The 13,519-nt window shown below is 35.8% G+C and overlaps 2 protein-coding genes across 7 annotated transcripts in view; one reads left to right on the forward strand and one right to left on the reverse strand.

The window, feature by feature from the left end:
* LOC129573589 (DE-cadherin) overlaps positions 1-8,295 on the reverse strand; it is a 36,488-nt gene extending 28,193 nt beyond the window's left edge. Inside the window, exons 1-2 of the mRNA XM_055454270.1 lie at positions 7,887-8,295; positions 3,984-6,904 (exon numbers count right to left, since the gene is read on the reverse strand). Coding sequence (XP_055310245.1) covers positions 3,984-4,553 — 570 coding nt within the window. The 5' untranslated portion in view covers positions 4,554-6,904; positions 7,887-8,295. The remainder of the gene's footprint in view (positions 1-3,983; positions 6,905-7,886) is intronic.
* A 144-nt stretch (positions 8,296-8,439) lies between these two features.
* LOC129573591 (F-actin-capping protein subunit alpha) lies at positions 8,440-12,571 on the forward strand. Of its 6 annotated transcripts, none has more exons than XM_055454273.1 (4): positions 8,440-9,647; positions 10,507-10,833; positions 11,243-11,589; positions 11,689-12,571. In XM_055454273.1, the coding sequence occupies exons 2-4, from the start codon at positions 10,599-10,601 to the stop codon at positions 11,962-11,964; spliced, it is 858 nt and encodes a 285-aa protein (XP_055310248.1). In that variant the 5' UTR covers positions 8,440-9,647; positions 10,507-10,598; the 3' UTR covers positions 11,965-12,571. The 6 variants fall into 6 exon arrangements, with proteins under 6 accessions (XP_055310248.1, XP_055310253.1, XP_055310250.1 ...); XM_055454278.1 differs by having other exon boundaries at positions 8,440-9,587; XM_055454275.1 differs by having other exon boundaries at positions 8,440-8,816.
* The last annotated feature ends 948 nt before the right edge of the window (positions 12,572-13,519 follow it).

Consider the following 13,519-nt stretch of genomic DNA (forward strand, 5'->3'; position numbering starts at 1 on the left):
TTTGTTCGGCGATTGTTTAATAAGTCGTTTTTATGCTCACGGGTTCAACTATGCTCTGTCTTTTCGGTTCGAGGCGATTGAATGTGCAAGAAGTGTGTGCACAAGATATGGTTTTAGACTTTATTTTAACTGGGTGCTGTCGCAAGTGTTCTACAATAAAAAAAACTCCATTTTTGTAACAAGCAATTGTATTTCATTGCTGCATTTTGTCTATTGACACACTGCAAGATGCGCGAGGGCGCGTGCACTCGCACACAGTGTTTACTTAATAGAGCATCGGAATCAAATAAATGGCACAACAAGATCATGTGAGTGATGTCTTTAGTAGAAATGTGCCGGCGGAACAAAATGTCATGTTATTTGAGCGTAATTTGTTGTGATGTGTCGTTTGACTGTTTGGCGAAAATCTAAACGGAAACGGATCAATTTATTTGTTGATTCGTCTAAACACATACATACAAAGCCAAATTAACAGCAAACGGAATCGTATTTTCAGCTCTGCGTTTCTTTCGTTTAAGATGTATTGAATTTTACATATCGTAGGAATTTCCAATTCTTCTATTTAACAATTGTAGTACGTCAAAATGCAATGATTTTGTGTGAAATATTTTTCACTTTAATTTTCTTCGTCAATGAACAATGGATTCGGGCAACATTAGAAACGAATCTCTTTGTAAATTCGTCAGTATTGCAACGAAAACCAACATGATATTTATTTTTCGATCTCAAGCATGGATGACCAAAAAAAATTGTGATCATTCACCATATTCTCAGTATTTTACCGTATAAAGTGAATACCAACTGGACGTATAATATTTTTTTGGGTAAATACAAAAAGATTTTTTTTCTTTCGAATGTAATCTGTTTAGTGATGGAATGAACTGCTGCATCTCGAATACCTGTGTCTCGGAAGCGAAAAGTGTGTTGTGTGTGTGTGTGTATGTGTCTCTCATACCGTTTTTCATGGTAGGGCCACTACCTTGTGTGTGCACAGGGATAAGATGAACAAAGGAAGCAAATGGAAAATACATCTGCTCCCGATTCGATCTTTGCACTCGTTCGTTTTTGGGCATTTGTCTTGCATTTTAAGTCCAACAACAATTTTTGCAGAAATTGAAAGAAATGAACGTACGAACGAACGTACGAACGAATGAACGAAAAAAAAAACACAATCCATGCACATTTCTTTGTGTCACATTAGCATCGAGCACTCATTCTTCTTACTCTACCTTTAAAAGATAGTCTCTTGCTGCGATTCATTTAACTCAAGTTCATCGAAAAAAATGCGGATTCGTGCAGATTCATTATTATTTTTTAAATCCATTTTGTAGCTAATTTGGAATTTGGATTTTATTTTTGGTTCTTGCATATTTTTTTTCTTTCTTCCTTCCCGTACCGTTTCATAGTTGCAAGATACCGTGCCACACTATACGAATTGAATGAAAACCGTGCAAAAGATATAGAGAAATCACAAAAGTTTTAATATTTTTTTTCCTCTCTTTGTTAATTTTGCTTTGTTACATAGGCAACAAAATCATTTCGTAGCGTTTTCTTCTGGAGTTTTTTTTTCTTTTTCCGTTCATTTCTCGAGTTTGTTTGATGCTTCCTTTTAGTTACCCCGCATAAAACTAGAATTTCGAAATTATCCAATTTCGTGTTTTCCTTCCATTGCCTCATTCGTTTTCGAGAGATTTTCTGGTTGGTTGTGTATAGCATATTTTGTTAGGGATAAAATGGATATTCCACCTCGAAAGGTGTTGTTGCTGCCGCTGTACAGCATATACAATTTTCAAATTCAAGCAAAACACACATACCGACATGGTGTGTGTGTACCTGGCTTTGTTATATGCGCGTTCAAAACAACGCTTCACATTTACAAGACATGGCTGAGATCGGTTTTGTGCTTCTGCTGCTGCTGCTGTTTGCTTGCAGCATCTCGAAGGTGTTTGCATTTGTGTGCGGTATCTGTTGTGTATTGATGTATGTGTAGATCGACGTGAGCATTATACATTTTTTCTTCCCATCATTCCGTCGTCAATGCTCATCGTTCTGATTTAATCGTTTCGAGAGTAAAAACCAAGAAGTACATCACAATAAATATTATACAGCATGACAAGACTAGAGCCACTAATAAGACGAAACTGCATTGATTTCTTCCGCACACATCACTATACGTGTTGTGCACGACGCATGCCGTGTATTTCTTTCCAAATTTGGAGCAACAATTTTACGTGGCTTATTTTCTTTTTTGTTGGCTTACTTGCATGCTTGTTTGCTTGCAAACTCCTGTACTGACTGCACATTGTGATGGAAAGGAACAGTAGTGTACTCAAGACTTAACGAACTATAATAATTTTAGAATAAACCTCACTTCGCGTTCGATCAAAATTGGCTGAAGCTGCGAGTACTCGGCAGCAGTACTATGTGCAGCATGCTGCATATAGTTTGGTAGTAATACATGTGAAGAAATTATGAAAAGAGAGACAGAGAAAGGGAGAAAGAGAATGGGATTCGAAAAGGTTTGGATAAAGAATGAAATCCGATGCGGCAACAGTGCATCGGAGCGAAACCCATGAATTTTTTTCTTCTTCTTTTCTTCTTCTCTACGTATTGCGTTTTCGTTTGCGTGCATATCGGTGTGTTGTTGTCGACGACTGTCGTTTAACATTTTTCTCTTGTTTCTCATTATTTGCTTTAATATCGGTCTTCGGCCTTCTATGGTTCTAGTCGACATTTGCTCACCTGGAATGGTTGCCACAACAGGTAATAAAAAAAACTCACTCACACACACAGACACACGATCGCACGACACCGAAATCATTTCGAATGACTAAAGCAGAAGACTGCTTCGACGACACGAACCTCCTCACATATACATACGCTCACTCTCGATACACACGAGACATAATCAACTTTACACATATACTTGAACGAGTTTCTTTCTCTCTTTCTGATAAAAATTAAGAAAGATGGTGGATGTGTTACCTATTTTTTGTGTCGTGTTCGTTTTCTTTTCGCTTCTTTAAGTAAATTTTCGGACTGATTCTGGTTCGCATACAAACACACATCCATACCACGTTGTGATATTGAATGCTTTTAAAATAGAAAGCAGACGATCGATGACGAAATGAATTTATATGTTACGTGAACAATGTCTTTCCACATATATTCCCGAGAAGATCAATATAAGTTCTATATATATAGAATATTTGACTGGACGTCTGCATGTTTTTTTTTTCTTCATTCGATTTTTCATCTTTTTTAGGTGTGTATGTATTGATCACAAAATGTAAGTGGAAAAAAAATAGAAGAAGCTGAATCCCGTATGCTTTTCCTTCGGCATTGATATTGAAAAGGTTAGACTCTAATGGTTAAATAATGAACTCTCGAGAGAAATGTTTTTATTTCTCTTTGGACGGAGAGCTCTATCATTTTGAAATATTTCGCTTCTTAACTAAATGGAGTGTAGAATAAAGGTTGTACAAGGAGAAACAAGGTGAATCTCATCATGGCAGCCCATATGGTTGAAATTTGATTAGGCACTAAAAATGTGTAGATGAAAAAAAAATATTTAAACAAATACCTAAGTGATGATGACTAACAAAAAAAAATGCTGATGAACATATATTTCTGATAGCGTCACAAAAATTCGAACGATTTTAAAAAGCGAGAAACCGTCTAACAATATTACTGGCTATAACTTGGTTTTCAGGCATTTTTATCACATTTGAAAAAAAATTCCACCGCGAACATTGTCTACGACTCTGTCGGATTCTGAACTTGAAAATCAACTTGAAAAGAAAAAAAAAGTAACGACCGGACATTCTTTCGTATTTTTGCACACCTTTTATGCCAAGTAAGCAAAATGCGTTTTGAGTTTTTTTTTATTTTCTTCTCTTCTATATATAAAAAGTATGCAATTTCCGGTGCTGTGCCGATGTTGTTTTTTTGTGTTGGTTGTAAAGCATTTGGGCAAGACTTACCTCCTTTTCACGTATTGGTTCATCTCGGTCGAATGTGTATGACGTGGTGATTTCGCCAGTTTTTTCGTTGATGCGAAATTTGGCGCGTTCGTTGACCGATTTTTCAAAGCTATAGGTAATGGTATCGTATTCGTCGGGATCTTCGGCATCAACTTTTATCACAAACGTATTCCATGGCTGCTCTTCTTTGACTTTTGGTGCATAATCTTTGCATGCATAGAAGGCTGGTTTTCGATTATCTGAACTATTTCGTTCGACATTATTGTCGAATTCATTGTGGAAATGATGATTCGAATGGGCCGGCAAAATTTCCGTATATTTGTATGGATTATCGTCGTAGGCTTGACGCAAATTTCGGCTACGATTCACTTCGGTCACCGATATCGATGCAATATCACGCCGTGACGATACGGAAGAATCCAAATTACTGCTAAATTGTGGCATCGATTGTAAATTGGCATTTTGACCATCATCAGTCGATGCATGAATGATTTGTACCATTAATAATAAAATCAATGTGAAACACATTTTGACGCTAAACTGATAGCGCCAACACTGCCGCGTTACCATGGCTACGTTTGATTTATTTTGGACAGTTTTTTTTTTGGTTTTTAATACTATGATTTCGTGTGTTTTGTTTCTTTTCAATTTGCGACTGTGATGTTTTCGCTCGTGTTTCGAACTATTTTGTCACTTTTTGGCGCACAATATCCGCACTTCGAACGGGGGCAATGAAATTTCTAAATCATATATGTCAAATTATGTACAAAAATGATTTATACTTTTTTTTACACTTATGATTAAATATTAAAATTTCGCCAGCTCTGAGGTGTTACAATCACAATTATTCACTGTTACACTAAGTTTTTTGCTTTGCTAGATAGTAGAGAGCGTTAGAATTCTTGGAATGGAAACACTTGTAGTACGTTTTGCTTTCGGTAATTTTTTTTATGTGAATCACTGTTTGTATTTCGTTATCTCGCGCAACTTTTCCAAATTCCAAATCAGTTTTAGGTCTTATTTAAATTCGCAATGATTATGGGCGCGCGCGCAATATACTCGGCAATTGAAGATGCCATCGTATTGTTGCATCAACAATCGAAATTCGTCAAAATTACACATAATATTCACCAGTGGCCACTATTTTTCTGGTTAAAATTCTTTTGTTGTTTGTCACTGATCTCTAAAGTACTCGAAAATAATTAATCAACGGAACTTTTCGTTACACCATTCAAACTCACTGATTTCGATGCTTTTGCTCGGAACTGTTTTCTTTTTTCCTCTCTTTCGTTCAGTTAAAAAAGTCGAAATCCATTTCACTCTCTACGTCCACAAGCGGCAGCTTTGTACACACATTTCTTATTATTCATCGATTATTTCGAATGAAAAAAAGAAGCCGAACCGTATGCGATTAGTAAAAAAATAAATAATTACCAGATAAATATGGAACATTCATTCACATAGACGAAGGCAATACACAATCGCTTCGGTTTCACAGTCAGAAACGTTGGTTTGGTCGGTTTTCTTGTATGCCGTTCGTTCGTTTCGTTTCGGCTTTTCAAATTTTCAGTTGTCCGTTGCCCGTGTGTCGTTTTGAATTGAGGTAAAAAAAAAGTTTTTTTTCTCTCTCTCTTTCCCTTGTATGTTCGTTATTCTCTCTTCATTCGATGATTCTTGGCCGTAGATCACTTTGTTCGTTGAACATTTCGTTAGTTTTGTGTTACCTAATGCAGCTCTTTTACACAGGCACACCTTTATGTCGGTGCATTAAATCAAGCACACATTGTCATGTCCATTGGTAAATTCCACATACGAACGCTTTATACCAACACATTTACACTTTGTGACTCAGAATTGCCGTGTGTTTTTTTCTTCTCTGTACGAATGAGAAACATAAAAAAATACACACACGGTGTTTATCTGTTACCGGCGATTGTTCCGAACGACAGCCGAAACGAAAGACGGTTCAAAACAACTACAAAAGCACACGTACAACAGCAAATATCAACGAAGTTGAAGCACGAAACAAACAAAAAATAAAACACTCACACAATATACATATACGAACAGAGAGAATACACGTTTTATGGCGATCGGTTGTTATACACCGACAATTTTGTGCGCTCCTGAAGTCAAGTCACTCAGTTGGAACACTGCACGTTTTATTGTTGCACACATACATTTGCCATCATCGCAACGATGATGCGACACACCAGCACAAAACTCTATAGGCAGTTTTCAACTTGTTTTGGCGTTCTTTTTGTTTCGCTTTTCTACGGTAAATTTTATATATTTTTCTTTCGTTCGTTCTCTCTGTTGTTCGCTCGTTTCGTTTCGTTTGTATTATTTGGTGTCTTTTGTTTATTTAATATCCGTAAGTATTCCAATGCGTGAGTGTTTCGTTTCTCTGTTCTTTCAGCGGTGCGCGGTTGTGTTATAACGAGAATCGACCCGAAAATAAATGAAAAAAAACCTTGTCGTCGCTACATATAGTTTGTCTGCATGTAAACGAGTATGAGATCGTTGAATTTTCTCTCTCTGATTGATTCTATGTTGAATGTGATTGTTCTTTCACGATTTTAGCATCATTGTGTGTGTGTGTGTGTGTGTGTGATTTGATGTCTTTTGGGCTTAACACTCTATCACGCACTCACTCATCGTTTTTTTTCTCTCTTCAAACTTTGTTCATTAACTCACAACACATTGGGTAGTAGTATTCACGCGGACAAGCCCACTAAGGACGATACAATGATGTGATTGAACTGAATTTACGTTATTGCAATCACTTCAGTTATGACTCACATCCATACATGATCACTTTCAATACTCGCAGCTAATCACACTGTTTGATTCTTGATAACTGTTCACTTTTTTGTTGTTGTTCATTCCTCAAAACATAAATGAAACGCTTCGATTGTCTCCTAAAATGAAAAGAAGAAGAGAAAAAATAACAATGAGTTGAATATTTCATTGTGTCGCCGTTTATCAAAAGATCCCATCGATTGAAATCGAAAAATAAATATTATTCCATTGCATTTATAAATAAATGATATGGCACGACAAATGCGTCATTTTTGATCGTCAATCAACATTTATATGATTTGAATGCATTTTCGATTTTCATTCCGCCGCTTTGATTTAGAAATGACATTTCGATACGACATTTTGATCTTTACATGGAACAGCGAAGCGTGATCAAAGAAAATCCAAAGAGATAGAGAAACACAGATTAAGCGCAGCACGGCAATTGATGTTGAGAGAGAAGGAGATAGAAGGAGATATAACGAAAAAAGAAACAAATTGAAAAAACAAATCCGGAGAAGAAGAAGAAAATGAACGTCGTGTAGCAACAAAGAATTCAATTGCACGAACAATGAACTTAAAGAGCGACTCGTTCACTTATACACAAACACTTGTTGCCACTTCTTTCATTCGCTGTTCGCCGTGTATTCGATCGTTAGACGCTCTCAACTGATTCATACATTATGTTTGTTGATGAAAAAAAAATATCATTTCCAAAAGGTTTGTAAATTTTTCGAAATAATTTTTTTTCTTCGTTTGATCTGAAATGGATTTTATGCGGTACATTTCCATTTCGAAATGAAATTCACATTTCAACTTTTTGAATGTTTTCTCGCTCGTGCTCGTTCGCTCGCTCACTCGCTCTCTTTCTCTTCTCAACTTTCGTGTGTTGCAATGCAAAAAAAATAATTAAACTCTTTCGTATTATTTATTTTATTCATTTCCGAATGAAAATAACCCTTTTAAGATCACAAGTCGCATAGATCACAGAAAAATAAACAACAAAACCGGAAAACATGTCTTTTTTCGGTTTAACTGGATTTAAAGAGAAATTTTTTTCTTCTATATTCTTTTCACCTAAATAAAACAATTTGCTTTTACCATGACTACTTGTAGGATTCAATGTTGCCGTGTTGTCGGTTTGTTTGTCGTTGTCGTCGTCGTAGTCGCGCGAACGTGTTTATACACAAAACAGGCAAAGGTATCGGAGCAGCGATATGCGGTGAATCACGCTCTTCACCATTCAAGCTACAAATATGAACTGGTTTCAATTGTCGCTATTTACTCTTGGTTTGGTATTTGCCGCTATGCCGTACAGGCTTATTCTCAAACATGGATAACGATTGCGTTGTACGCGGTGTGTTATAGTGTTATACACACTCGTATAGATAGAGATACAATACACACGCAAACCAGCCAACCAAGCAACCAACCAACTAACCCGCAACCATTCATACGAACGACATAACAAACAGCAACAGCAACAACCACAGCAAGAAGAGCATTAGCAACGACAACAGCTATTGTTCATTCTACACTTTATTTTTTCGTTGGGAATTTTATTTGAACACAGAACTTTCGTTGGTGTTGTCCGATTTTGAATCCGATGCGAAAAAGTATTTCACTCAAAAAGCCGCAACGAAGTAGTAGATTTTCCATCGAGTTTGGAGAATAATCTCCCTTTCCACAATTTGTGTTTGAAAAAAATTAAAATCGACCAGTTCTCATAACTAAATCTCTGGTTAAAATAGAAAGAAAAATGAATTTCATGTTATGATGCTGGAGAAGTGCCGTCCCAACACCACTTTCATGTCAATGAAGTAAAATTTATTCGGATTAGAATGGCCAAGTTTCAACAGAAAAATCTAGTTTGAAATTTGGCAAAGAAGAAGGTGATTGACATACTGACAGCAACTCGGACCACCACATACGCAAGCAATTACTCTTGGTTGCTTATGATTCATAGCCCGTGACGTTGTTGTTGTTGTTGCTGCTGCTGCTGCTGTTGAGTGTCGATTTGTTTGTGTGCGGGTAATTCTTTTCTTTCTGTATGTTTGTTGTTCCTCTGTGTCTTGACAATATCTTGTTGAAATGAGTTCGTGTGTTTCTTGCTGACTGAAGCAATATTGAGCGCCTAGAACAAAAACTGCGTCCAAGTGAGTGCATTCAATTGGTTTTGGGCATAACATTTCAGATCTGGGCCTCGTCTGTTTTGTTCTTTGGTTCGGTTTTCATTTTAAATTGTTTTGAGTGTTCATTCTTTTTTTCTAATAAGGTGCGTATTGAGAAAAAAAATTGAAATTATAGTTGTGTTTATACAATTATTAAACTAAAAGTTGGAAACAAAGAAAATAGCATTGAACCAGTAGCTAGCTATTCAGTTGTTAGAGAAGAGCACATTGTTAGCCAAATGTTTGTCATATCTTCAGCAAAGGAAACACTCGGCACCGTTTTCTAAGTGCGATAATCTTTTGTGCCGATGCAGTTGCCTCCTTTTACATTGATACACACAGTTAATTGTTGCAAGAGTTGAAGAGAGAGACTACGCCTACCATCTAGCGGCGCACAATACACGTAATAATGTGTTGTGTATTCGGTTGTGTCAGAATCCAAGTCCGACACACAAACACACTGAATCTAGTACGCGTTCCATTGATATATAAACATATATCTATGTATGGCAAACACTGGTATACAAAACAGAAAATCTCACCACGTATTTAATGGCATCGATATGTGTGTGCGATGAGTGCAAAAGAGACAACTACAACTCGGTTATTTTGACGAATATGATTTTTTAATGTAAGTCCAGCAGAACGAACAAGCTAAGAAGTTGGAGTTTTTTTATAATTTTAATATACGGTTTGTATCCAAAAAGAAATTTCCATCGGCACTCTGTGTGTATTCACATTGTATTGTGTAAAAAAAAAAAATTTCGGCCAATAAGTAAAGTGAATCGATGTCGCCTTTAGTTGCAGATTTTCAATACAGATGATATCATATGAGAAAGAACGCGAAAAGCGGAAATTTACTAACAAAAGAAACGACATTTTTAAAGACATATTTTTTCTTTCTCATAGTTGTTTGAAAACTCAACAAATAAAGTTATACGTATGCAAATATAAATATAAATAGAGAAAAAATAAGCTTAAATAAGTTCAGTAGGACAAAAGAGTGTATGTGGTCATTTTGCTGTATGTGAAAGAAGAATTACAAACAAACGAAAAACTTGCCATTTTCAGATAATTTCGGCATAATGATGTTACGAATGAAAATTAAAGGGAATCAAAATCAAAAGTGTCACATTTGAAGTATTCTTGTCCAAAATCATTTTAAGACGAATACCATCGAACAATCTCGCATAATTCGTTCAATTCAACTTCCAAAGGAAACGCCAGATCGAATAGAACATCCCAAATTTTTTTCGTCCCCTTCATCGGAGAGCTGGTGTTTTCCTTAATTTTGTTTGTTTGTTTGTTTGTTTGTCAATTTGTTTTCCGGTGCGATTCCGCAGTTAAAGCAAAAAAATTGAACTCACAAACGAGATCTTTATTTTCATTTTCCTTTTTCCGTTCTGTTTATTGTTTTTATTGGTTTTACTTTTAATTTTTGTTACACATTTTATCATTTCGGGTGCTCCGCAACATTCATCGTCATCGTCATCGGTGTCCCGGGCCAAATACCGTCTTTTCGATCTATTCGCACCCATTCGACGGAACAGAAGTAGGCGAGGTTACAGCAGACGTTATTCGTACGGTGCGAGGCTTTAAATTTTGATTTTGAATTCATAATTTTTCGGAGTGTGGAAACGCAATGGAGGAGATTAGTGATCCAGAGAAAGTTCGCATCGTGTCCGATTTTATATTGCATGCACCGCCTGGTGAATTTAACGAAGTGTTCAACGATGTGCGCGAGCTACTGAAAAATGACGGTCTGCTCAAGGAAGGTGCAAGCCATGCATTTGCACAATACAACAAAGACCAATTGACACCGGTTCGAATAGAAGGCTCCGATCATCAAACGATTATTACAGAATTCAACGATTTGGGTAAGTTTTGGATACACCAGCGTTGATACTATTTAAATATGCAATATATGGAGAAAGTCATCTTGTGTCATCGTTTCATCGTTGAAATAACAAACTTTGACTCACTATCGCAAACCGTGAAACGATGATGACAAATACACGCCCGATTACTCATCATCACCATCATTCACTACAAACACAGTTTCGTTTCGACCGAATTCGAATGTGTTCAATGTGAAATAGCATGAAAGAGGGTTATATGTTGTTTGAAGTGTGTTAATCGAACACAAAGAGTCAAATTTTATCATTTGTTTATTTTATTTCAAAATATGTGCACGAGAAATTAATTCAATTTTATTTCTCTTCTTTACTCGCCTCGCAATCGATGGCATGTGTATGTATGTATATGTGTGTGTGCTTGTATATGTAGGTGGTAGCCGTTTCTACGACCCACGAACGAAGCAATCATTCAAATATGATCATTTGCGAAAGGAAGCCAGTGACTATCAGTCCTATGAGCCGGATTCATTGGCTGAACCATGGCGATCAGCGTTAGATATTGAAACGTTAGCCTATACAGCCAATCACTACCGGCATGGTGTGTCATCGGTGTTTGGTCGTTCGCAAAGTGGTCAAATCACTTTAAATGTCTGCATTGAAGACCATCAATTTCAGCCGAAAAACTTTTGGAATGGCCGATGGCGATCACAATGGCATGTCACATTTACACCGGGCAGTGGAAGTGCATGCGAACTGAAAGGTGTTCTTAAAGCACAGGTATGTGACCACAATTTTCTGCAAACATATGCGAGTTCATTTGTTCTGTGTGGTATTTATGGGGCGAAAACTCATCATTTTTCTTCTTTTCCACATCAGATCCACTACTATGAAGATGGTAACGTTCAGTTAGTGTCTGCAAAGGAATGCCGTGAATCAATTATAGTAACGAATGAGGCGGCCACGGCAAAGGAAATTATTCGTTTAATCGAAGAAGCGGAAAACGAATATCAATCGGCAATATCGGAAAACTATCAAACCATGTCAGATACCACATTTAAGGCATTACGAAGACAATTACCGGTCACTCGAACGAAAATCGACTGGAGCAAAATTGTGTCATATAGCATTGGAAAAGAGCTGAAATCACAATAAAAAAAGAATGAATAATTTTGAGCAATTTTGAAGAGAAAAGAAAACGAAAACAAAAACAGAAACAAAAGAGCTGATCGCAAACCGAAAACAATAGAATATTTGCAATAGAAGAAATCCTGCGAGAAAAATAAACAACAAGAACAGCAAAATAATGTCTCACAATCGAATTGAATAGAAAGAAATTGCAAAGAGGAAGAAAAACGGCAATGATCGCAAATAAAACAAATGGAAAAAAGACAGAAATTTATGCAAAAAAAAAACAAATTTGATTTGCGATGTGGAGCCTTTTTCTCACTTTTGATTGCACGCAAATTATACAAATATTAAAAATTATACAATTGTAGAAAAATCTGAAGGAAAAACGACACGTACGGAATATTATTTCCCACTTTCCCTCTGCATCTCTCTCTTCAAGAAAGACAATACAAAAACAGCACACAGATGAAAGCAAACAGTTCGGATGAAACAAACAACAATCAAATAATTTTTATTATGCATTTATTTCGTGTCGGTATGTTTAAAAAAAGAAATTAACACAAAATTAATTATTTCCAATTTTTTTTTAAATTTAATTGAAAAGAAATAAAGAAGAAAAATAATACTTTAATTTATTCCACTTTTTTGTTTAAAAATTCCACAAATAAATTCAAACGAACGAAACAATATGCCTTCACTGTCATATTGATCGCATATTCCATTTTTGTTTTGTTACTCTTGCACAAGTAATTAAGATTATTGATGCTATTTTATATTGGTGCAATGACTAGAGGGAAAAAGCCATGCGAATTTGATCAACAGTTTTGATGTTAAAACTTTTTTTTGTAGAACATTTTTATTTTTCATCATGTGTGTTGCCTTGAAGCAATGATTTAGAATGCATTCAAAAAAGTCCAATCGATAAATGGCACCTCGAGAGAAAAAAAACCGTGCTTAAATAACCTCTGGTAAGAAAATATGGAAGAAAAATAATTGTTGGAGCCTTTCTGAACATTTTTGATGAAACATTTTCGTATGTAAACATTAGCATTTTTCTAAAGCATTAACAGACATATTGGTAATACATTGTATTATACTGGTTGCAATTATCTCGCGCTGCCAAGCAGATGTCATCATCTTTTTGTATCTCTAGATATTTAACGCAATAAAAACGTGTTCACCATACATTTTTCTGGACAAAAATTTACAGTTCAATACGTGTTGAAATTTCGGTTTTAAATTTCATTCCACACCATTCCATTTGATAAAATAAGGAATCTTCTAAAAACAAAATCTCCATCGTTCAACATCGAATCCCGAACATCTTCTTCAGTCATGTGTCAAAGTACCGATTTGGGATTCTTGCATAATAATCGAAATATATTGAACCGAAATTTTTAGGGAAAAAAATCGACTGTTTACATTCATGCGATTTTGTCATGTGTCTCATGTGTCTCATAGAATAAATTTTGAATTTCCTGAACATTTTTTTAGAGAATAAAATAAAATTGAAATATTATTGCCAGCAAACCGAATACGAATTAGCATTTAACATTCAGACCGTTGAGCATTTTTACGG

Source organism: Sitodiplosis mosellana, unplaced genomic scaffold, assembly GCF_009176505.1.
Source record: "Sitodiplosis mosellana isolate CC-2019 unplaced genomic scaffold, AAFC_SMos_1.0 Smas_scaffold_6102, whole genome shotgun sequence".
Lineage (NCBI taxonomy): Eukaryota > Metazoa > Arthropoda > Insecta > Diptera > Cecidomyiidae > Sitodiplosis > Sitodiplosis mosellana.

Bases quoted from the DNA above. Each gene is read 5' to 3' on its own strand.
- LOC129573591 (XM_055454273.1), top strand. From the start codon at position 10,599: ATGGAGGAGATTAGTGATCCAGAGAAAGTTCGCATCGTGTCCGATTTT. The intron at 10,834-11,242 runs GTAAGTTTTGGA...TTGTATATGTAG, and splicing joins TACAGAATTCAACGATTTGG to GTGGTAGCCGTTTCTACGAC. The intron at 11,590-11,688 runs GTATGTGACCAC...TTTCCACATCAG, and splicing joins AAGGTGTTCTTAAAGCACAG to ATCCACTACTATGAAGATGG.